The sequence below is a fragment of the Rhinoderma darwinii genome, chromosome 12 (genome assembly GCF_050947455.1).
Source record: "Rhinoderma darwinii isolate aRhiDar2 chromosome 12, aRhiDar2.hap1, whole genome shotgun sequence".
In the NCBI taxonomy this organism is placed as follows: domain Eukaryota; kingdom Metazoa; phylum Chordata; class Amphibia; order Anura; family Rhinodermatidae; genus Rhinoderma; species Rhinoderma darwinii.
This window is the reverse complement of record NC_134698.1, coordinates 71,402,934-71,427,931: the sequence shown is the minus strand read 5'-3', so window position 1 is coordinate 71,427,931 and position 24,998 is coordinate 71,402,934. Positions and strand designations below refer to the sequence as shown.

Sequence of the window (24,998 nt, the reverse complement as noted above, 5' to 3'; positions counted from 1 at the left end):
TTCGGGCAGCCCCCAACTGTGCTCTCGTGTGGTTGTAATCCGCTGTGAGGCACCGCGGGTATAATTTTGCTGCTATATATATTATTATGCTTTGAATAGCATCCAAGCCACAGTGCGTCCTGGGAGATATCATTGTGTGCCCAGCTAATTGATCTGGTATCCGGTTACGTTCCCATGAAATGTGCCAGAATTCAGGTGCACGGTGTCTACATGAGCGCTAACCCCACGGCATTGCATGCACTGATTTGCAAAAGTAAGAAGTTTAAACTTTTTTTTTTTTTTTCCTTTTTCTTTAGGTCGCAATAAAAATAATTGACAAAACCCAGTTAAATCCAACTAGTCTGCAAAAGGTAAGATACAAGCTTGTTACATATCGTGGGATCCGTTTACAAGTTGGCACGTGTATTCTGCAGCTGCATTGTCTAATAATCCAGAACAGAGCAAGGTGACTTTACACGGTGACTTCCTCCTGCACGTTCAAGGACAATACGTCCGAGACCTCCACGGTGTAAACATTTGAGCAGCAAATTCGGGTACGGCAGATGTCTGTGTTAAAATTTTGTAGCCAGTTCTGTGTCCGTCCCCCACACCACGATGTCCGTTTTTCAGGCCGAGCAGTGGAGATGGTGTATGACATGGATGTGCACTTGTTACATTGTCAACAAATGTTGCATTGTTTTATCAAAATACCTTATGACTGTATCGTTACAATGTTTGTTTGTTTGTTTTTTTTGTTTGTTTTTTTGGGTGGGCTAAAATACACAGAAGGCATCAAAGCTGTCACCTTGCCTTTTCTGATGGTATAATCGTAGTGTCCTAGTTTGTAAGGCCGAAAAAAAAGACATATATGTCCATCCAGTTCAGACTGTTGTTCTGCAATGTTGATCCAGAGGAAGAAAAAACACTTTTAAAGGCAAAAGACAATTTTCCTCATCGTAGGGAAAAATTATTTCCCGACTCCAATATTGAAATCCGAATAAATCCTTTAATCTACGACCCGTCTCCAGTATCTAGTAAAGATAACGTGTAATATTATTACACTCACCGTCATCCAGGCCCCTTTTGACTCTTTTAGGGAAATTTCCATAAATCACGTCAAACGCATCGGCCGTTCGCAATGTTTTCTTTAATCTCCCATTGATTTCAATGGGGTTTTTGAGGCGGAAAACGGCTTAAGGTAGGGCATGTCGCTTCTTTTTCCCCGCGAGATCGGAATAAAAACTCCTCCACCGCCCATTAATACCAATGGGAGGCAATTTCGGCCGTTTTTTGCCACGGTTTCCGCGGTAAAAAAAAACCTGTGTGATCAGGGCCTAACTGTATATGAGCAGGATTTCTAATACATGTATATTAGAAAACTGTATGATTCCCAACTCTACAAATACGTTTAAAAAAAAAAAAGAAATAAGAGCTGGACAACCCCTTTAATGAACGTAACTTTGGTCTGTTAAATCTCACCCACCAGTTCTCCTCTATTAGACTAATAACCTCTAATGCCCTCATTTAAAGGGATCTGTGACATATGGAGCAGACGCTCTTGGGACACTTGAGGCAATGTCTGGTATCATCCTATTGATTTTGCGGCTGCAGTGCGGCTCGATCAATTCTGCTATTTTATTTGATCGTTTTAAGCTACGATAATAATACAACTTTGCAAACCGAGCAAAGTGTAATTGTTCTGCTAAGTCCCTACAAGAAAGGCATTTTTTGGTTCTGGCTGCTGTTGCCTAGACATGCGGTGTTACACATTAGTCGTCCCATGTGGGGTCAGCACAGTCAGCTGTCTCTCAGCCCTAGAAAGGAAGGTAGGAAGAACGGTCCCCAGTTTCCTCCCCGCTACTGTTATCCTGCTGTCACATCGGCCCGAGAAATCTATAAGAAAGAGAGGGGGAGGGGTGCAGGAATGCCATGCTCAGACAAAAGTCCTGTTCATGCCTTATTGCCCCAGCCTTCGGGACATTCATCTTCCATCTTGACTGCCGAGTCTGAACTTTTTCCATACTAGACATAAATATGACCAAGTTTAACCCTTTTCCTGACAGTGTTGTACATCCTTAATCCCTCTTACGAGGCTGGCGGAAACTCCACATAAATCCCTGCTGCTGTGATCGCCATGCGTTTTATTGTTTTTTTACAAGCTCTAAAAGTAGAACAAAACCTAGAATACAGTTTTGTTTTTTTTTTTGTTTTTTTTTTTAAAGCGACCCTACGGTCCCAGGTTAAAATGATAAACATGCGGTATATGGAATTATATTAACTGGTGCACTGCTGTTGCCCCCCTAGGCGGTGCAGCCACTGTTTTAGGGTCCAGTATGTGTTGGCCACAGCGCTTCTCAGACAGTCTAGGACACTCCCTCTGTGCACGGATTGGATAGGACTGCTCACGTGAACGGCTCTGGCCAATCCGATAACCGTGGGAGTGTCTCAGACTCGTAGTCTAAGCGCTGTAGACATTTAGGGACATCACAGAGGGAACACTGAAATGGCGGGTCCACAGCAAAGGGGGGCAGCTGGAGCGCACCAGGTAATATTACTCAGTATACCCAGTCATATTTGAAACGTTGTCCCGGGACCGGAGCGTCGCTTTAAGGCAGATCAATATTGTCTTGTGGCTGGCCTCTGGATGCCGCTTCATTAAGTCTTGGAGAATATTTAATCTTTACTTGGCACGGCAAGAGGTACGGAAGAAGAGAACATAAAGCAGTTATAGATATGTCAAGGCAAAATAAACCAAGCTCGCAATGCAAATAGAGCCAATTGTTAGAGCCAGGCGTGTGTGGGCATATTAACCTGTGGCATGCCAGGGAACCATCTGGCATGTCACCTGACCGCTGGCAGCATTTCAGCTGTGTCGTCGCCAAATGTAACGTAGATTTACGCACGTCGCTTTGAGGCGTCTTCATGACCCGTTACAGAACGATCGCAGAGCATTAATGCGGCCGTCTTCTGCCCGGTCAGCGGTGCCCTGGGTTAAGCTCAGGTTCCCAGTGTGTTTGGTAACGGGTGCAAATACTTCCGGTTGGAAGTTTGATCCCGTATGTGCTGAAGGTCTGGCAAGGGTGACATAAGGGCGTTCTGGAGCAAGTTGCCGGCCGCAGATAATCTATTGTGTGCCGCGTTGACAATATATTGAATGGCTTCTTGGTAGACACATGCTGGTTGTATAAGGCATTGTTTAGATTCTTTTATCTGCTCACTTCACTACTATAGACCGCTCATTGACGGCCTGAACTTGTGAATAAAAGCTTTTATGGGCGCTGCTTACCCTGGTCATGGGAATTTTAGAGGTTCCCTCAAAAAGAACAATCTGGTTCTGAAGATCCCGCCATATAGATTGCAAACAGGTCATTTCCTCGGGTCATGTGCAAACAATAGTGCCAGCAGACAGAACATTACTGCAGGTTTTTAGGCTTTTAGATTGGTGCAGTTGCATTACTGAGTGTTGGAGGGAGTTTCCAGTATTCACAAACTAAAGCTTTTTCTTTTTTTTAATTAAATTATGCAACTTTGTCATCTACTTTTATCAATGACTCATTGTTTTTAAGATCTCTGCTTGCTTTCAGCCATTTAAAAACATTCAGGCTGATCATGTATGTCCAACTGACGCAGCTGCCGGACTTGCACGAGAGTGCTCTGGTACACTGTAAGGGTATGTTCACACCGGGTGAATACGCTGCGTAAAAGCACCCAGCGTATCCACCCTGGTCACCGTAGGGAATTCCGGCCCAAAAAATGCACCAACTTGCGGAAATCCTGCAATGAAAAAAAAAAAAGAATGTACTTAACCATGGTGACGCGTCCCTCCGACGTCCTGAAATTCTGCAGCCTGTTATTGGCTGCAGTGGTCACGTGGGGTGAAACGTCATCCCGGGAGGCCAGCCTGGACGAAAGAAACGCAGATTTCTGGGTAAGTACTTTTTTATTTATTTTTTTCCCCTAAATTGCTAGTTTTGCGGCGCAATCACAATTTTCCGCCGCAAAAATGGCAACATCTGCTGGTTTTCCCTCGCAACAAAAAAGGAGCGATTACGCAAATACAATTGACATGCTGCGGATTAAAAAGACTCACCGTATGTAAATTTCTGAGTGTTTTTCCACTGATTTACGCAGCTCATCCACTCAGCTGCTACTGTATAAGCTGAGGATTTTCCGCAACAAAATCTGCAGTATTCTACGTGTGAACTTACCCTAATGTTTGTGTTACTTCTCATGCACATGACAGCATTGGTTTTGCATTATGCAAAACAATGGGTCTGTTGCGGTCCATCAGACCGCATAAAACCCTTGTACATCCGTGTGCCAACAGGGATCGCGGATCCACAACAATGCTGTCCCCGCACCGATGTGTGTAAATCAGTCGTGTGCGTGGGGCCATAGAAAAGAATGTTTACAATTTATACCCTAAGATACAGGTATATTGCAGCTGCAAAAGCACTGACGTGAGCATGAGGTCTTAGTTGGACACGATTCAGCTTCCAAGAATGTTTACATACACTGACGGCAAGCAGAGGTCTGATATGGAAAATATAAAAATGTTACAGAACTTATTATATAATGAATGTTTTATTTACAGTGTACTGGGATAACGTCTTTACTATTAGGCCTAATGCACCCGACCGTGTTTTTTGGCTGCGATTTTTTGGGATAGTGCATGGACCCATTCATTTATACGTCCCCGTGCACACGACTAAAGTTCACTGATCTGCGTGGGGGGATGCAAAAACTCGGGACATGGTCATGTGACCTATTCAGGAAGTTATGACCAATTCCAGCCTTTTTTTTTTTTGCGGATCTGTAAATACTGATAATCCCTGGATGCACTATGGGAAGTTTTTTGCTGACAAGCAGACCGCAAAATGCATTTGAACTTAGGCAGGGCTGGACAAAACTGCACCATACACACAACCGTAGTGATTTTGCATTCTGCAAAATCATTTGTTCTGTTTCGGTTCGTTTGTCTGCAAAATGTTTCTGTAGTGCATCCGTCTCATCGGTATTTACAGATCCGAAAGAGTAAAAGCTGCAGGGACAGTGATGCACGCTGGGCGAGCTCGAGCCGCAAATATGGTCATTAAAATTACTTGACCTGAGTTTTTGCGACACCCACATGGATCCATGAACATCTATGAATGGGTCCGTGTGCTATCTGCAAAATTGCGGATGGCACATGGACAAAATCCACGGTCGTTTACTTCAGGCCATACCTAATTTTTTGGCTTTGTGATCTCTAATGCCTGATGCACACGACCGTTGTGCCACTCGGGACGTTTTTGACGACATCCGTGTGGCACCCGATAGTCTTCACGGACCCATTCACTTTAGCGGGCAAATCGGGTCCGTGAAAAATGGTCAGAGTCTCCGATCCGAGGAAAGATAAAACATGTCCGATCTGTCCTCGGATCACTGACGGGACTCGGACGGCGCACACGGTCGTGTGCATGAGGCATAAGTGTTTTTTTTTATTTTTTTTATTTTTTACCGGGCCACTAAATGTGTTTTGTCTTATCCTAAAGTCCAAAATAAGGGAAGAACAGGTTGCAGCAAACATGGTGGTCAGAAAATAAATCAATATTTTTTGAAGCTTTTACGGATTCCTTTTGGGAATGGAGTTGCAGGCAGCAGTCTTTATTGTCTTTAATATTTTATAAGATGTTCATCTAATATTGCCTGACCGCAGATATTCAGAACGCAGGAATGAGGTAATGTGGAAAATCCAGGTGTAGATCAATTCTGAGACACTGCTGGTCTGTGGTTCAAAGGCGGTGAGTTTAGGTTTTATTTTGCAAGATTTAGATTTGATATTTTGTCAGGACGCTGTGTCACTTTTAAGGCTGAACTGAAAGGGGCTTTATGAAACAGTGCCACTGTAGTCCATGGATGGGTCTGGTATTGCATCGTGTCCCCATTCAAGTGAACGCAGCAATACCAGTTAACCAATGAACAACATTGGTCCTGTTTCTGGGGTGGGGGGGGGCGGTACCCCCCAATTTTAATTTTTTTTAATTCTGGAGAATTAACAGATGTAATATGAGCCCCTTAAAGGGATTGTCTCCGCCTTAATGGGGCGTATGAAAATCATAGATGTAAAGATATTTGCCTTCCACTCTGGTTGACCAAGCGCGTCGATGCGTTACGTCGACAACCATTTGTTTGAATCGCTAGAGGCGAGAAAAGGTGGCACCATGGCGATCGGTGGGTTGCTGCTTCGGCTTCATTTTATATAGGGGTTGTCTTCCTGACACCACTCCTTTTTTATATGTACATAACAATGTATAAACTTTTACTAATAGTTTACTGCTTATCAGTACTTAGATTACAGACTCACCTATGCTCTGCTAATCCCAGGTGACCGATGCTTCCTGTTCGTTTTTAGTGTTGTCATAGGGACATTGTGTAGATCCAAATCTCCATACTTGTCATAATGCACACAAGGCTCCCACTATTTAGGTCAAGTAAGATAGGAACCTGGGCACCCGTGCCCACTTGGAGGCCTTGGCTACTCATTTCCTAGCAGAGGTGGTGGCTTCTGGTGTGTACAGAAACCTAGCAGACTGAGGTGGGGAGGGGAGGGGGGATCTGCTGCTGATAATTACTAAAACCAATAATGGAGTATTTTACATGGTCTTAAAATTATCTGTGCCTCAATGAGGTAACTAAAGATTATCGTTTCAGATGCATTATAAGAGAATAAATGGTCCCCAGTATAGTCAGTCGTCTTTTTTTTACAGTGGGAGTCAATGTATGAGTATGGCATACAGTTGCATAAATCGGGGCTGTATATTCGCCGTATACATAGTGTGATCAAAGCCATCAGTCTTCCATTGGAGATATAACTCCATCTGAAAGCTTCAACGTATGACGTAGGGGTCGCATTGTAAAAAAAAAAAACATACCACATGGTAATTTTTTATTTTTTTGTTCTACTGGATACCACCCAGATGTAGGCCAAAGGGACGCTCTTTTGTCATATGCTCGGTTGATGCGGCCTCATGGATAAGTCGGGTGTGTTTACCGGGAGCTTCCCTGGTGCATAATGAAAGGGTAACTAAACTTTTAAAAAACTTTTGACTTGTCATAGTGACATGTCAGAAGTTTTGATCAGTGGAGGTCCGAGCACGGAGACCCGCACCGTTTGCCAAAACGAAGCTGCAGAAGTGCTCAGGTGAGCGCTGTCGCTTAGTTTGTGATTGGCTTTCCTTGTACGGACTCAGACTTTCTATTGTGCCCGTACACCGCTCTGAAGAAAGCGGATGAGAGACCAAGCGACACATCACTCTAGCCCTTCTGCTTTGTTTAAGCGATCAATGGGGGACTCGGTGCTTGGACACCCACGAATCAAAGCTTCTGACATGTCACTTTAACATGTTAAAAGTTTTTTTAAAGTTTAGTTACACTTTAACGTAGTGGACTAACATGTGAACACAACCTTAGTGGAAACGCTTATTACTGGTTGAGTACTGTGTATAATTTGTGATCATATATTGTTCCTGGAGTTATCCCCCCCCCCCCCCCCCCGCCCCCTGCTGGTACACGTGATGTGTTTTTCGGGAATTGTCCGCTATCGGACTGGACTTTCTGTTGATGGAAAGAAGGGATAGTTTTTCCTCCTCTAGGAGGATTGCAAGCTGAAGAAGTGCGGATCTAGAAGGTGTTGTGGTAACTAGCAGTGTGGGCAGGACGGGATGATTCACTGTAAAGATCTGGCAAGTATTAACCATTCCTTCAAGCAGACACTAGATCATTGTTTCATATGAAAAAGACGCCTTGGAATTAGTACTTGAGATAAATCTTCCGTCCTTCACTCACAGTTTACAGAGATGAAGATAAAACAAGTGATTCATAAGTGAAAGTTACCACGAAGACCTGCGAAACGTTATTACCTGGACGGTAGAGTCAGACTATCCATAACTTTCCACTCAAACATTAAAGGCAATGTAAACCTTTTGAAGACTTTTTTTTGTTTTAGTAAAAAACAAAGATAATATATAAAGAAATACGTATTATAGTGTTTTAGGCCCCATGCACACTACCGTAGATTTCATCCGTAATTACGGACGTCTTCAGTTCTATTGCTGACGGACACCTTCCCGTATTCTTACGGGGATGTGTCCGTGCCGTAGAAAGGCTCCGTAAAATATTGGACGTGTATTATTTTTTTGCTTTTTACGGACTATGCTCCCATACTTTATAATGCAAATGCGTGTGGCTGTCTGCGGCCATCGCCAGCTGTGCCTGTAATCTTGTACCGTGATTACGGGCCCTAATAGAACTCTGTAATAGTTTTGTTTGTTTTTTAAAAGATACAGCTTCTATGTATCCTGTTTACATAGAAGCTGTATCTTGCGCTCAAACCCGAATCCGTCAAGTCAGCCGGATTGCCGGTTTCGGTGACAGCGAAAAAAAAAAAAAGCTTCAATGGTTTCCATAGCCGTTTAAGGGCCGGTAAGAGAAGTCCAGGAGCCAATATGACTGTTTTTGTTGCCAGACAATATGATGATCAGTAGACAGCCCTACAAAGTTCCCAAAAAGTAGATTTCCTGGCACATGGACTTCCCGACTCTGGGAATTGGCATAAACCTGTCAACTATGTAAAACATTGGCAGTAATCTGGTTACGATGGGCAATTGCTGTACCTTGCAGCGCTTTTGGTAGATCTCCATTATTTTGTGTGCTTGTCGCTGGCATATACGACTCTTGGGTTCTTACCTTGTGGCCGCTTTCTCCGCTATTCCATGTGTGTTGAGTAAAATACAACACTCCATATGGGCTCTCCATACACACTGCCTTGTCACGTGTGTGTATGGCCATCATCAGTACTTTGAATGTTTTTTTGTTTTTTGTCCCTGTACAGATTTGTGGCCTGTTGATAGGAAGGCGGTTGATTTTGTGAGTCCAATTTCTGTGATATCCACTTATTCCGACGGGACGGTGTCCTGTTACCGATGCACATACTCGGTCACCCTCGATCGCAATAAACTTTTCCTGTGTTGGGGTGCCCAGTGCCTCTTTATACCTCTGTTTGCCCAGCTCGACCACCACCTCAATATGTCTAAAATGATGTTCTACTGCTTGCGGGAGAAAACCTCCCCCGCCTCCCATTGAAATCAATGGGAGGCATTTTCGGCCGGTTTTTGACGAGTTTTGCGGAGCGGTTTCCGTTCCAAAAAGCTCGTCAAAATACTCTGTGTGAACAGGCCCTTACAGTGCGGTATATTTTTGACAGAATTTCGGTGTATGGCATAGCCTACTATGCGAGGGCCTCAGTCTGGCAAATGGAGCCCTGCGTATACGTTCAGCTTTCCCGACATACACGATAAATGTGGAGAATGAATGTGAATTGAATTGTTTGTCGTTCCCATTAAACTCGTCCAAAGTAATTTTAGTGGAGTTTTTAAAAAAAAAAAAAACCCATGTGCTTTTAAGTGAAGAAAGTTTTAAGTATTTTCTCTGGCACAAATTTGGCTTTAAACATTGTCATTCAGCAACAACTGGCACGTTGCCGTCTACTGCTCTAAATTTGGCACAAGGTGCCGAATATAATTCACATGAAATAATGGCGTCTGTGGCTTCCAGATCGCGCAAATCCATTAAAGAAATCTATTGCACTGGATGCTGCAAGCTGATTGTACAAGGCACAGCCTGATTTGCATCTTGGGTTAATCTCATGCCGCTGAGATCCCCGCCCAGTACAAAGCTTTAATTGACCTGATTTTTTTAAATATATTAATGAGGAGGGTTTAGTGACACGCGGAGATTAATCGTCCTGGTGTCGGTTTCCTCTGCTTTTATTAATGGGTGTGCTGGAGAATAGCACATTTCTTGCCGCTCGCTTCCGCCGGTATATCACGAGCCGCTGCCCTGGTTCCGCTGTCTCTTAGACGGCCGGGGTGGAGTAGAAAGCTACGAATCCCATTTATAATTTAGACCTCGCGTCAATCAGCTGACGGTTAATGGAGATGATGGTTTTTGTTCTAAATTTAGGAGCTCATTCAGGCTGGTTTTCCAGTTCTTTCACAATGTCGCTGGTCCTTTATAATTACTGAGAAGCCTCGTGTCACTTGTTAGACTCGTTTCCTTCCAGCCGCAGATAATTCGTGCTTGTCAGCCACGATGAACACAGGAGATTCAGGCAGCATACAGTTTTCTTCATGGTTGCCATACACGACGCCATGGATTTCGCTTTGGACCCAAATCTTGCCACTCTTGCGCTGAATTTAGGAAATTGCCAGTCAGCAGGAAACACCCCACTCAACAGTGGGGGCAAGACTGGTTTATGTATTAACAATGGCAGCGATATGACTAGGGTTTATTAGGGGGCCACATGTTTGGTTCATTATAGTGAATAGCCGACCAAGTGTCTGAAAAACAGCAGAGCTGACGTGGCACGACCCTTGCTGAGCAATTGCCGATCTGTCACTGGTCAGACCCCCACCTATCCGAATTTGATTGCACATCCTATTTATCAATGCCTTTACTTAGAAAAAAAACCTTTTATTATAGGACTGTAAGTTGATATCTCCTAATTGAATCCCAGTCTTGGCTGCTTTGTCATGACTTTGCAGCTTTAGAGCTCGGTTGGACCCTGTATGACGGCACATATAGTCCCCATAGTATGAGCTGTAGGGTATTTGTGTGCCACCACATGGTGCCGCGCTGTGCATTGCTTCCAATGGGGAATGCAACTACGATACAGCATCCGATGCGGCGGGCTAATCCGCAAAAAATTACCGCAAGTGACACGTTTGCTATTTGCAGGTACTTAGTTTTCCCACGAATTCTTCTACTTCTGGAACTTTTATTGGTTTGTGCTCAGATGGGGGCGGAGAGGGCACTTTATTAGCGGTCCCTAATCCTAGGTGCAAGACTCTTGATACCATCAACTGGTTTTCCTTCTTACATAACATGAGTCTACACATTCATTGAGATGCCGGGGCAGCACGCATACAGCTCAGCGATGTCCTGGTAGTTTGCAGTTGCGGTCAAACGTTTGTAGTGGGTGGCATTTCAAAGAATCCTATTCATACACGCCCGCACACACTGGTAACGCTTCCTCGAATGGTTAACAGATACGGAAGCTGCTGATCGTGGATTTTCTTCAAATATAAATGCAGGTTTACTTTAAAGGGGTTGTCCGAGATACCAACATTTTTTCAAAAACTCTGTCATACATTACCCCTTATACAGACAACCTAAATAAAGCATTATTTTAAAAAAAAATTCTACTTAGCACATTTCTTCTTTGAATTTAGCACGGTTTGTTTACATGCAGTTCAGGTCTGGTTTGTTGATCTTTCCTTGTTATGAAACTTTTTTCCCGTGCACGCTCATTGCAGGCTGCAATGAGCGTGCACGTACCTTCCAAGAGTTCACGTGAGCTGTCCTTGCTCCTCCCGCTGACCTCCTTCACTGCACTTGTCTCCTTGCTGACATTCTTGAAGGATGGTGACCGTTCTCCCCCCATTATGTTTTATTTCTCTTTTCAGGTCTATAAACCTCTTCGTGTCTCCCCTCACCCTCGTCCACCCTCACCCTAACCCTCACCCTAACCCTCACCCTAACCCTCGCCCACCCTCCTCTATCTCACGTCTCTCTCCACTAAGGCTATGTTCACACAGAGTTTTTTTGCCGGAGGAATATCTGCCTCAAAATTCCGTCTTGAAGTTTGCGGCAGATTTACCTCTCCCTGCACGTTGATTTTTGCGTCATTTTTCCCGGAGTTTTTTGTGCGCTGTTTGCGGTTTTGTTTGCCGCTTTGTTCGGGCCGTTTTTCGCTTCGTTTATCTTGGCGTTTTTTGCTTGTTTGTTTGCGTCTTTTTTTGCTGTGTGTTCCGTTGCGTTTATCGTAGCCTTTTTCGTATCGTTTCTTTTTTTGCATCGTTGTTTGCGGCTATTTTTGCAGCGTTTTTCGTTGCGTCTTTCGTGGCGTTTTCCCAGTAGTTTTTCACGGCGTTCTTTGCCTCTTTGTTTGCGGCTTTTTCCACGATGTTTTTCGCAACGTTTTCCGTGGCGTTTATCGTAGCCTTTTTTGCGTCGTTTTTCGCCTCTTTTTTTTGCGTCGCTGTTTGCGGTTTTTTTTCTGCGTTTTTCGTTGCGTCTTTCATGGCGTTTTTCCTGTCGTTTTTCGTGGCGTTTTTTGCCTCTTTTTTCGCGGCTTTATTTGCGATGTTTTTCGCGGCGTTTATCGTAGCCTTTTTGGCGTTGTTTTTGCGGCTTTTTTTGCTGCGTTTTTCGCGTCGTTTTCCGTCATGTTTTTCGCCCACGGCAATTGAGCGCCGCGGGCATAAAACAACGGAAATACGCTTTCTCTGCCTCCCATTGAAGTCAATGGGAGGTCAGAGGTGTAAACGCCCGAAGATGGAGCATGTCGCTTCTTTTTCCCACGAGGCAGTTTTACTGCTCGCGGGAAAAAGACGCCGACGCCTCCCATTGAAATCAATGGTACGCATTTTCGGGCCGTTTTTTACAAGTTTTGCTACGCTGTTTCCGCTTAAAAAAAAAACAGGCGGAAACATCCCCGTAATTTCAGCCGTTATGGACGCCCTCGTGTGAACATACCCTAACAATGTAGGCTTAGATACAGGACCCCAGAAGATCTTAACCAGTTCAGGGCCGCGCTATTTTGCGCCTTCAGGACCAGACACCGTTTAGCCATTTTTAGCACGCGTTAGTTAAATGGCTATAACTTTTTTATTTGTTGGGCTAACGACGTGATTTTTGCGACGTTTTTTCCGTAGATAATGCAGGTTTCTTTTTTTTATCATTTTTATACACACCTTTTTTGCCATTTTAGAATTTTCTTTCATAAAGTTTGAAAATATTAGTAAAAAAAAAGCTTTTTTACGTTTCAGCTATTTTTTTTTGGTAATAACATAGTTTTACCCTAAAATATACCTTTTATTTGTGATCGTCATTGTCTACCGTAAATTTTAATATATTACATGTCTATATTAGGGTAATTGGGTCAGCGCTAGCGTTATAACAATGATTGTCGGGGGGGAACGGTATTTTATTGGGGTGGGTATTTTATGTGTATTTATTATTGTATTTTTTTTTGCACTTTACTTTACTATTTTTTTTATTACTGTAGTCTGATCCTCAAAGGTCAAAAAAGACCTTTGGGGGACTTTATATATTTTTTTTCTTTCTTTTACATGTTTTTCCACTGTAACTGGAGCTGCACAGCAGCTCCAGTTACAGGGGAAATCAGCCCTCTCATAGTGCGATTGTCACTAATAGGGCTGTGCTGGGTCTAGTAAGACCCAGCAGCAGCCTGCCACTAACGGCACCCGGCGATCATGTGACCAGTCACATGATACCGGGAGGAATAGAGACAGCGCCGCGGGGCCGCTGTCTCTATTCCTATACACAGCGTTCATTGAGCGCTGTGTAAAAAGACATCGGAGAAGACAGAAGCAGCTAAAGCAGCTTCTGTCTTCTCCTCAGGGTCCCCGGCAGTCACTGACAGCCGGAGACCCGACATACAGCTGCCCGATCGCGCGGGCAGCAAGTTAAAACCCGAGCCGTAGAAAGTCTATGGCTCGGGTTTTAAGGACCCGTCCCTGACCGCTGGCCGTAAAAATACAGCCAGCGGTCAGGAACCAGTTGTTAAACAGTGTACGGTGTCCCGCGGGCCGCAGATAACAGCCTCAAGGGCTGCATGCGACCCGTGTGCTGCATAGTGTTGTATAATTCCCTATCAAAGCCTACTATGTGTAGGCTTTGATAGGGGAAGAACTAAAAGTACAGAGGTCACTGTACCTTTCTAGTCCGCGGGTGCCGTCCCTCTTCACTTTTTTCACTGTGAACATGCATAGGCGCGTTCACAGTGAAAAGATGCATAGGCTGGGCGGGCGGGCACGCGCAGAAACGTCACGTCTCCAGTGACGTGTCGTGTCCCATCCGAGGTCTCGCTGGGGCGAGACCATGTGATCGGGACACGACACGACAGTGGAGGAGGAAGAAAACGTGACGTCAGAAGACATGTGATCGGCAGAAAAGAGCTGCCAGAACGGAGAACAGAAGCAAGATTGCACAGGTAAGTATATTAGGGAATACTTAATGTGTGCATTGTGTGTTTAACTTTAAAATAAAAATATATCTCGGACAACCCCTTTAAGGGTAACAAAACGTCTTTTAAAAATACATGTTAAAATGTCTAGTTGTTCTGCTACTTTATTTTAGCAATCGGTGGGGTTCTCTGTGCTCGGACCCCCACCGAAGAAAAATTCTGACGTGTCACGAAGACATGTCGAAAGTTTTTTTTAAAGCTTACTCTTTAGTGTGATCGGTTAAACGTCGGTAATCGTTTTTAAAGTTCTCAATGTTAATTTATTTTTCATTCTGTTTTTCTCTTTAGCTCTTCAGGGAAGTGCGAATAATGAAGATTTTGAATCATCCCAATATAGGTAAGGATTTTTCTTTGTAGGTTTTATGTGCCACGTTTCTGAATGCAGTTACAATGTGGTAAATGTGCAGTTAAGGCACTGTTCACATTAACATCACGGCTTTCATTCTTAATGGGGCCATGACCGCTATGGGATCAGTTTTGTTTTTTTTGTTTTTTCTTCGGATCCCAATAAATTCTGACCAATCCAATCGACCTGTCGTGTTTACGTTCTTTTTGACAGCATGTGCTATTCTTGGCCTCGGTTCCCATATATCTGTTGTATCCGGCCAGTATTTATGCCTGAGCCAGACACAACTGATATCGAAGTACTTTGTATACTGGTCCAGTGTCCGTAGCCAGACAGGGAAATGCGGCATGCAACGTTTTTCTGTCCGGCTTCACAATTGGTGCCAACTGACGCAACGAACATGGGAAACTATGGGATCGTTTTTATTACCTCTCATGTGATCAGGAGAAGGCCCTAATAAATGTCAACCGCCGCTACGAGCGTGACATTGTTTTTACAGTATTGAGCAGCGTATGCGATCAGGGGAAAGTAGCGCTCGCCTGAAAGTGGTGGCCGCTTAAAACAGCTGATCGGTGAGGATGCCGACAGTCGGACCCCCACTGATCAGATATTAATGGCCTGTTCTGATGATAGGAAATCAAATTGAACTCTCCGTTTAAACCCTTTTTTAAATATCAATGTCTGGAGAAATCTATAAAACATAGTGTAGTGTGTCTTTTATTCAGGGTTATTTAAGGCCTATCACAAACATAAGTCATCATATTGGAGCATTGACCCTGAAGTCTGCCTCCCCCACCCCGTCGCCCGTATCATTGCTGTACATTTCTGCCATAGAAGTGGTGCAGCCTGCTGTGGTCCCCCCCCCCGCCCATGGTATCATGGGGCACTGATACAGGGAGAGGGTCCTTTGTCACATTTCACCAGTTGTCATAGGCTGCACAATGTTTTAATGTTGCTGTGTAACCTCACATAATATTTCACCATCTTTCTGGTAGGTTATGCTGACACGTGGCAGATTTGCATACATCTTAATGGGGTCATTTCTGCAGCCCATGCATGAATTTTTACAAACCTACGGCATCGTTCACATCGGCTTTGGAGCCTCCAATAGGACACTGTCGCAGATTCTGCTGAAAATACCGTAAACAATAGCGCAGCATGCTGCACTGGTTCAGGTTAAACAACGGACCTCCAGACAGAACCCATTAAAGGCAATGGTTTCGGTCAGCCGCCAGTGATGTCCGTTGTGCAACAGAATCGGCGTTTCCGGTATTTTTGATGTTCTGCTCCTCAGAACAGAACCATGGAAAGTCTAACGCTGGTGTGAACCCAGCCCTAATGTGCCACATTTAAAGGGTAACTTACCTTTCAAAAAAAAAATTGGACATCCTAGTGTCACGTCAGAAGGTTTGATTGGTGGAGGTCCGAGCACGGAGGCCCCCCATCGATTGGCTAAAACGAAGCAGCAGAATCTCTCGGGTGAGTCCTGTGCTGCTTCGTTTCCGATCGTCTTTCTTCTATGAGTCTGTACACCGCTCCGAAGAAAGACGATCGGAAACGAAGCGGCACCGGACTCACCCGAGAGATTCTGCCGCTTCGTTTTAACTATCGGTCTCGTTACTCAGACCTCCACTGATCAAAACTTTTGACGTGCCACTATGAAATGTCTAAAGTTTGTTTTTAAAGTTTTAGTTACCCTTTAAACATACACTTAAAACATTGTTGCAGCGGTGCAATCGAAGAGAAGTGGTCTCGCACCTCCGGTCTGGCTGGGATCTTTACCACATTAGCAAACTGTTAATTTATTTGTGTTCACACTTTCCGGTGGACTGTAATCTACTCTAAAGAACAACTTTTATTAGATTTTTTTTTTTTTTTTCCCCTCCCCTCAAAAGCTGGTGCTTCACTGGTATTTCTGCTAGTTTAGAATATTTAGTATCACATTGGTATAAATTGCACGTCTGTAAATGAAACTTCCACACGGCTACTAGTGTTATGTTTTTGTTGTATCCCTGACCTTACGTATGTGTGCGCAGCGTTTCCTGGAAATCCCTTTTCTAGTAGCACAGGGGATTAATGAAAACCCTTACTCATAATTTCCCTTACTTCTTGCTAAGCCCCCAGGATTTTGCTTTGTGCTCCGTCTTACTGTAGACAAACGTGCTCTGGTTTTGTCATACCCGTGGGCGCTTTCTATGCTGTAGAAAGTTGAACATTACACATTTCTAATATACATTCGTAAGAATTGTTGCCATTTATTACCTTTATTGAATGAGCGGAAGAAAATGCAACTTAAAGACTTTTTCTTATTTCCTTCCAGTTAAATTATTTGAAGTCATTGAAACAGAAAAAACGCTGTACTTAATAATGGAATATGCAAGTGGAGGTAAGTGATCTAACCTGCCGGCTGGCCGACACCGAATACTCTGCTCACATCTGCGTCGGAGCATCCGTTGCGAATTCTGTCTTATTGAACGGGAAGAATAGCCAGCAGGCAGCGCATTTGTTCCAGTCAAAATGACGGACACCACAGCGGAGCCCGACCAACCCTCTTGTAAATCAATGGGGTTTGTTGGGCACTGCTGGTGTCTGCTGAGCGACGCATCTGGCACTCAATTCATTTTGGTTTTCGACTCGTGATGGAACCGAAAAACAAAATTGACGCAGATGTGAACTAATAGTAGTAATGTAAACTCTGCCGACTCCTGCTGTCCCCTGTGGTGTCGATTTGCCTTATGTATTTTTTTATTTATTTAATAAAAATACAAAAAATAATTTACAATTGGTTGAAATTACTTCATTTCTCTCAAAACAAAGTTCCTTTTTTTATTTTTTTTTTTATTTTTTTTAACTCTTGGTAGTCAGATTTGCTGCATGTATCTGCTTGGCAATCACACTGCCTGGGCTAGACGCGGACTGGGCTGGAGGTGTCAGCAGTGACTTTACAGACACCGCCATAGGAATGCACTTTACATGTTCAAAGAATATTTTGATATGACAGATGCAAATTGAGGACAAGGCACTCTCACGACCGCTGTGCTATTTTTCGCATTCACTCGAACAGGCAAAATTTGCCCATCTTGAATCGCGAAACCGTCTCTTCAACCAATTTGAGTTGCATGGCAGTCAGTCTTGTCATTCTACCTGCAGTTTTGTGGCTTGAAGAGACACTAAGTCGTCTTTGAACCACACAGCAAATGCAGAATAGGACGTCTGTTTCCTGTTATCAGCCTTTTCGGGCTGGGTACAGGCTGAAGGCGCTACGACACAGGCCAATGATCGACCAAACGAGCGTTCATAAGTTTTCTCCCCCGCTGGAATAAATGGCATTGCAGATGGAAACGCATAAGATTATTCACTTTGAATAGCAATAGGGCCATTCTTGGTGCGGATTTGCTGCACAACTGGTGGTGGGAGTCCGAGGGTCAGTCAAAGTTTTCTGCCGGAAAAACACACGTCTGATTTTAAGCCAATGTGTGAACGGAGCCTAACTTAGTTTAGGTAATTTCTGAAAGGAATTCCTGAACCGTCGCTGCCCCTGTGATCCCGACTTCACCCAGAAGCTTTTGCAGACGTGTGACGAATCTTTTCCTTTTTTATTCGCTTAGTTTTTTATGCAGCTTTTAACTAACACACTTTTTAAAACCGGATTCTCATTGTTTTTCTAAACTCTTCGGTTTTGATTGATGGAAATTTAGTTTCCTGAAATGGCTTGTGCAGCAATACACCGAAGAGAGACCTGCGAGTCAGAACAGTGTGAATCTAATAGCGGTTAATAGGCCATTTCCTGATCTGAGGAGGGTGAACGACTCTAAACATCCTCTGTGCTTGTGGATTGTGTTCTTACAGCGGGACCAACATGTTCAGCAGCATTCGGATGTCTCCGCAGGCTGTAAGTGCGCAAATCTAGTCTTCCGTATTTCCAATTAACTCCAAGAGTTGCTGCAAAGAGCGGCTCCTGCTCCAGCAGACTCTTAGTGCAACCATTTATTGTAGTGTCCATGCATTGAAATGGGCGACATCCCTCTAAGCATTTTCCCCTTCATGCAAGAACCCCTAGACCGCGGCTCCCATAATTTCTGATTGGCCGATGGCTCTCCTAGAGCGGTGGAGCACGCTATTTGTGTACCGCGAGCACTATTTATTTTTCTTCTTTGCTCGATCTTATCCACCAGATGCTCTAGTAGGGAATTAAAGATGTCCTTTATTTTAAAAGGGTTATCTCAACATGACAACCACTTTCTATATTGAAACCTGCCTGGCACCTAACTCATTGCAGTGGGACTAGTTTCATTGTGATCAATGGAGGAGCCGCCGACTGGCCGTACATTTCCACCATAATATTGGCGATCAGATAAGAGCTGGAGTTTAAAGCCACACTTTACCCTGGATAATAGTGAGGGTCCTGAGCAGAGGACCCCCTTCCCCATGACCTCCATGTGCCCTAATAGGGCATATAAATAGGGGTTGTCCTGATGCGATAAACCTCTAAAGGGTTGTCGCAACCTTACATTTATGGCATATCCTTGGGATATGCCCATCTGATAGATGCGAGCCTGCACCTCTCAATAAAACAGGGGTCTCCCGGCCCCCACCCTGCCTAGTGAGGCAGCCGCCGCATCCAGGCATAGAATGAACGTGTGCGACTCTTTATTGATACCTATGGTAGTTACAGAAACAGCCGAGCACTCCTGCTCGTCGTCGTGTCCCGTCCCCCCCCCCCCCATTCTGGAGATAGGAGCAGGTCCCAGAGCTGCCGTCTTGATGGTATGCTTTTTAATGTCTAAGGTGGGAATACCCCTTTAAGGGTTCTCTCCTAGATACAGTTGCCTTTAATCAGACAGGCTGTCTTTGTAGTACCTGAAGTTTGCTGTTTGCTGCTGTCCTCTTAAACCAAGTTTGTTGGCAGCAGTTCTGTACTAGCGCGGTCAGCAGTGTTAATGAAGAACAGGGAAGGGAAGTTTATTTTTACAAAGGAAAGTGCCGGATCAAGAGTTCATGTTCTGAAAGCCGAGCCTTTTAGGCATAACCTCCGATGTTCTTATTAAGGGCTTGTTTATTACGTAGAAGAATCTGCAGAGGAGCCAGCTCAACTGTGCAAACCGAATTATACCCCCTATGAAGACGTCTTGTGACCGTGCGCGGTGGATGTCGTGGAGCAGAGACTTTTCACATGCTCATTTAACAACTTTCCTGTTTAGACTCTTTGGCAAGTCTCCTCTTCCTGTTAAGTGAAAACTGTTTGTTGCATCATGTTCGTTACATTGCGTGCTGCTTTGCCTTCTCATGTTTACACCATTGTGCAATCTGCACACACAAGCGGCCGTAGACTGGAGATACAGGTCTGAATTTTACCGCTTTCGGCCATTTTTCCTGTTTGTCAGACAGAAGTTGAACACGTTCTTTCATGCAAACGACTATTAAACCACAATTTGCCTTAAAACTTGTTGAATTTCTGTGGAATCGCTGAAGATTGGCTTTGCATTTTGCCTCCCGATTTGCTGGGGATCGCACCCTTTCAATCTCTTCTATTGCAAAGGGTAAATTCTGTCATGAAAATCTCGGGCACGTCGGCAGAGCATTATAAAATCTGCAGCAAAAAAATTGCACTGTGTGAATGTACTGTAACATTGTATTGTAAACTTGTTGCTTATTTTTTCCCGTGCGGAATATGCCCCAAAAATCTGCAACATATCTGCCACGTCTGAATATACCCTAAACTTCTCAATGCACAGTACATTAATATCATGGGCACAGCAGCTATGTCCTCCACACCACCCACAGGAGTCAATTATAACTGACCGCTGACATCCCACGGTAATGGCCATTACAGGAGATGCCGCTGTCACAATGCACTCCGATAAGGCTTCGTAACCCATTGATGCTAATGCTGTGCTATTTTCTACGGTAATCTCTGCCGGATCTGTGACGGAGGCCCCTATTGGAGCCTCCAACGCAGATGTGAATAAAGCCTAAGGGTATGTGCACACGTAGTGACCAAAAACGTCTGAAAATACAGAGCTGTTTTCAAGGGAAAACAGCCCCTGATTTTCAGAAGTTTTTTGAGCAACTCGCATTTTTCGCTGCGTTTTTCGCGCCGTTTTCGCGGCGTTTACGTCCGTTTTTGGAGCGGTTTTCATTGGAATCTATGAGAAAACAGCTCCAAAAACGTCGAAAGAAGTGTCCTGCACTTCTTTTTACGAGGCGTAATTTTACGCGTCGTAATTGCCATACGACGCGTAAAATTATGCGTCGTGGGAACAATACAGCGTTATACCCATAGAAAGTAATGGGCAGATGTTTGACAACGTATTTGAGATGTATTTTCAGACGTAAAACGAGGCAAAAAACGCCTCGTATACGTCTGAAAATAGGTCGTGTGAACCCAGCCTAATGGAGGTTAATTTTTTGTTTAATTGCTATGTAAACCTTTTGAAAGTGCTTTTTTTTTTTTTTTTGTTAGTAAAAACGTCTGTGTTCTGTGCAACTTTATAATTAGTTTGGCGGGTCCAGTGTCGGCGGGTTCTTAACTTAGATGTGATTGATAACCGCTCGATCCTGCAGGTTAGACACGCAGGACCCGCTGACTCTGAACCCGGCAGTCCCCTGGACCTGACCTATTCAGGTCTTAGCGAACGATACAGCTGCTCTGTATACAGGATACAAAGCAGCTCCATCTCAAAAAGTCAACATTTTTAATAAAAAATAATTTGAAAGATGCACCAAACACACGGATTTATTTAAAAAAAAAAAAAACCTTTCAAAGGTGTACATAGCCTTTAATATCCGCTCTCGATCCAGCAAACGTTATATAAAATGTACTTTTTTTTTATGTTGTGCCCTAAATAGGCCCGGATACCATAAATATCTGCGCTGGTCAGACGTCCAACATATCTTCATTACATCTTGGTTTATTTATTTTTATACTTCTGAGTTTGATTATATTTTTCATCATATCAGTCATTTATTTTTTTTTTTAATCCAGCGTCCACTTGACCAAATGTCGAATTAATGAAAAAATTTATATTTTTTTTATCTGAAATGGACAAACACAATAAATACCGTTACTGAAAATGTAATATAATCTAATATTATCGTATATGATCTCCACCTCCTCTCTCCTCGTTGTTTCCTCTGTAGGGGAAGTGTTTGACTATCTGGTTGCACATGGAAGAATGAAGGAAAAGGAGGCCAGAGCCAAATTCCGGCAGGTGTGTGATGTCCAAGATTTCCTTTTTTGTCTCCATCTTTCTCTCAAAATGTCTAGGGTTTTACCCCAATGCTTGAACAGAACAAAAGTTCTGTTCTGCTTCATTTTAATTCTCATGACAAATTAGGGGGCACATTACTTGTTTTCGCTGGTAGTAATGATCATTTGGGTTTTATGGGCTATGAAACCCTTTTTGAAGACCATTTTTTTTTTAATCAATGTCTTTTTATTTAGAACAATTTTGAATTGGGTTTTCTTAAAAAAAAAAAGTTTACTTTTTGAGATGCAGCTTCTATCTATCCTGGATACATAGAATCTTTATCTTGTAGTCAAAGCCAAATTGGTTAGGTCAGTGGGACTGACGGCTTCGGTGATAATAGCTGCATCCTGCGTTTTCAATTACATCTAAGCTCAAGAACTTGAATGAAATCGCTAATAGGTGGACACGGCGTGTTAGAGAGACGCATGACCAGCACTCACCGAAGCAGTCCGTCCCGCTGACCTGATGGATTTGTCTTTGACCGCAAGATACTGCTTCTATGTATTCAGGATAGAAACTGTATTTTTATTTTATTTTTTATCAAACCAAATTCAAAACTTGTCCTAAATAAAATAAAACATTTATTGAAAAGAAAAAAAATGCCTTCAAAGGTTTACATTAGCGTTTAAAACCTGCACCCATGTCTCATCACTATTAGTAATCTGAATATAAGCCTGTGTAAGGGTATGCTCACATGTGACAGATTTCTTGCAGAAATTTCTGCGTCTTTCCCCACGTACATGCTGCGGCCAGAAATTTCTGCAAAAAAAAAATCCATTTAAATTGAAAAAAGTAGCAATTTTGCGAGTAGTCTTAGTGAAAAAATGTCCTGTTTTGTCTACAACTCCTATGTTTCCATGGTAACAGACTACAAAAAGTGTAGTCTGATCTTGTTATTTTGCCATCAATCCATCCCCCTACTTCTCGTTAACGTGTCAAATCTAAGTTAGTATGAATTGGGGTAAATATGGAAGGGACTGACACCAGTTTGTAGTCTGCTACCATGGAATCCTATAGGCCTGTATCGGAGTTGTAGACCGTAGGATTTTTTTAAGGCCATTTGTAAGATTGCTACATTTTTTATTTTGAATGCATTGGAACAATAAAAAAAAAAAAACAGGTTGTCAAGGTGGACCTTCCCATTAAAGGGATATTCCCAACTTAAACATTTATGGCATATTTTGGAACGCTTGCTCAGCTATTTCCGTTACTCCCATAGAACAGAATGGAGGGAGCCACGCACAAGCGTAGCCACCTCAACAATCATTCTCCGCTTGGATGCGTCGGCCACCTGTGGTCCGGATGGGGTTCAAGTGATCCCAGAGCTTGGATTCATATCCATCAGACATTTATGACCAATCCTGTGGATTTGTCATAAATGTCGAAGATGGAAATAATCCTTTAAGACTTATTTTTCTTAGTATACATATAGCATTTGGTGGTCTGATATTCTCGCTGGTGCTTTAGTTGTAGATTATAATCTTTTTATCCTTCCTATAATGTAACTCCGCTTTCCATGCACTCCCTGACGTGCAAGCTTATGGTGCAACAGCTGCAGTGTAAAGCATGGCAAATATCTGCAGCATCTAGAGCAGAAAGTGGCTTTCAGTCTTCCGATAGACCATGCTTTTAAGCTACGGTCACAGACTTGGAACGGTGTCCCTTGATCATCTGTGTCCTCAACACTAAAGAAAATAACCGGCAAGAATGCCCTTCGGTAGAAAGTTGTATCTAATTTGGACGGAGTAATGATGCAAATCATGAGTTCTTTACTTTTCCAGATTGTATCTGCGGTGCAATACTGTCATCAGAAACACATTGTCCACAGAGACCTGAAGGTACGTAACGTTTTGTAGCTACTATCCCCTCCGTTGCGAAGGTTTGTCTTTTTTTTAAAGGGTTTTTTCTAGGATTTAAAAATTAATGGCCTGTCCTTAGGATAGATCACCAATATAACTTTATATATTATGACATTAACGTGTGTGATATGATCGATGTCCTGGTTGGGTAAATATGGAAAATAATTTTCATAGGGCTGTTCATTGAACCCATAAATGGCTCGCAATACACAAAGTGCAATGTGTTTGATGGGCCGCGCACCATGCCGGTGTGACCCGACTGCTGTTGCTAATCGGCGGCTATGTTTTCCAATCGTACAGGCAGAAAACCTGTTGCTGGACGCAGACATGAACATTAAAATAGCAGACTTTGGATTTAGCAATGAATTTACAGTTGGCAACAAACTGGATACTTTTTGTGGGAGCCCACCCTACGCTGCGCCAGAGCTCTTCCAGGGCAAAAAGTACGATGGACCCGAGGTAGACGTCTGGAGCTTAGGGGTTATTCTGTACACTCTAGTCAGCGGATCCTTACCCTTCGATGGACAAAATTTAAAGGTATGTCTCGATGGTGATCAATATGTAATACAGTACAGTAGGTTATAATAGCAATATGGCTGCTTATACGAAGGCCGGCAAGCCCTGACTGTCGTATTGGGCTAGCCTCAATTTATCTTCAAGTGAAGCAGGTTTGGTGCAGCTTTCCATATCTCTAATTCCCTTACATATGATCACAATTGGTCCTGTTATAAATGGTGGTGGTGGGGGGGGGGGGCAATTTTAGTTATCAAGACCCTTTTACACGGGCCAATGATGAGGCAAATGAGCTTTCATCGGCTGATCTGCTCGTTTATGCAGCACAAAATTTAATCGTTGTCAGCACCACCTCTCCCTATGTAAACAAGGAGATGTGCTGCAGACATGATGCTAATGAATAGGGACCAACGATCGTAGTAACGATCGCTCGTAGTCCATACATTACTGATCATAGCTCCTTGTGAAGGGAGCAAACGAGCGCCGATCAACGAGCGGTCTTGTTGATCGGCGCTCATTTTCACGGACCGTGAGTTTGCGTGGCTGCTGGAAATAAAGTATACTCCTTCCCTTTAAGCACCCTGCGTAGATGACAACACAGCTTTTCTGTATATTGACATGTCACACGGGCGGGACAATTTGTCCTCAAGTCCCGAGGCAGAACTCCATTCACAGAATAGAGACCTCCATATCAGACGACCATATTGTGCTGGCACAACTTGCAGGGAAGGATCATGTAATTCGATTTTCCATAACCCTACAGGTTTGTCAAAACCGCTCCAACTTGTATCAGAAATTCCAATATGTTAGGGAATTTCTCGTAATATAATATCCTAGTAAGGCACCAAGCTGGAGCTTTACTTTAAGTTCCTGACCTTATAAACAACCATGAGCCTTAATTGTAGTCCCATTATTTCCAACAGCTTAAAGGGATTTTCCTTTGATAGAATATCTGTTCGTTA

At 43.4% G+C, this 24,998-nt stretch overlaps 1 protein-coding gene across 5 annotated transcripts in view; it reads left to right on the top strand.

The window, feature by feature from the left end:
* Positions 1-24,998, top strand: part of MARK3 (microtubule affinity regulating kinase 3) — a 61,980-nt gene that overhangs the window by 17,087 nt on the left and 19,895 nt on the right. For all 5 annotated transcript variants that reach the window (XM_075843927.1, XM_075843926.1, XM_075843924.1 and 2 more), the window contains exons 3-8: positions 297-350; positions 14,357-14,405; positions 16,735-16,800; positions 21,555-21,625; positions 23,446-23,502; positions 23,824-24,060. In XM_075843927.1, the coding sequence (XP_075700042.1) occupies positions 297-350; positions 14,357-14,405; positions 16,735-16,800; positions 21,555-21,625; positions 23,446-23,502; positions 23,824-24,060 (534 nt within the window). The remainder of the gene's footprint in view (positions 1-296; positions 351-14,356; positions 14,406-16,734; positions 16,801-21,554; positions 21,626-23,445; positions 23,503-23,823; positions 24,061-24,998) is intronic.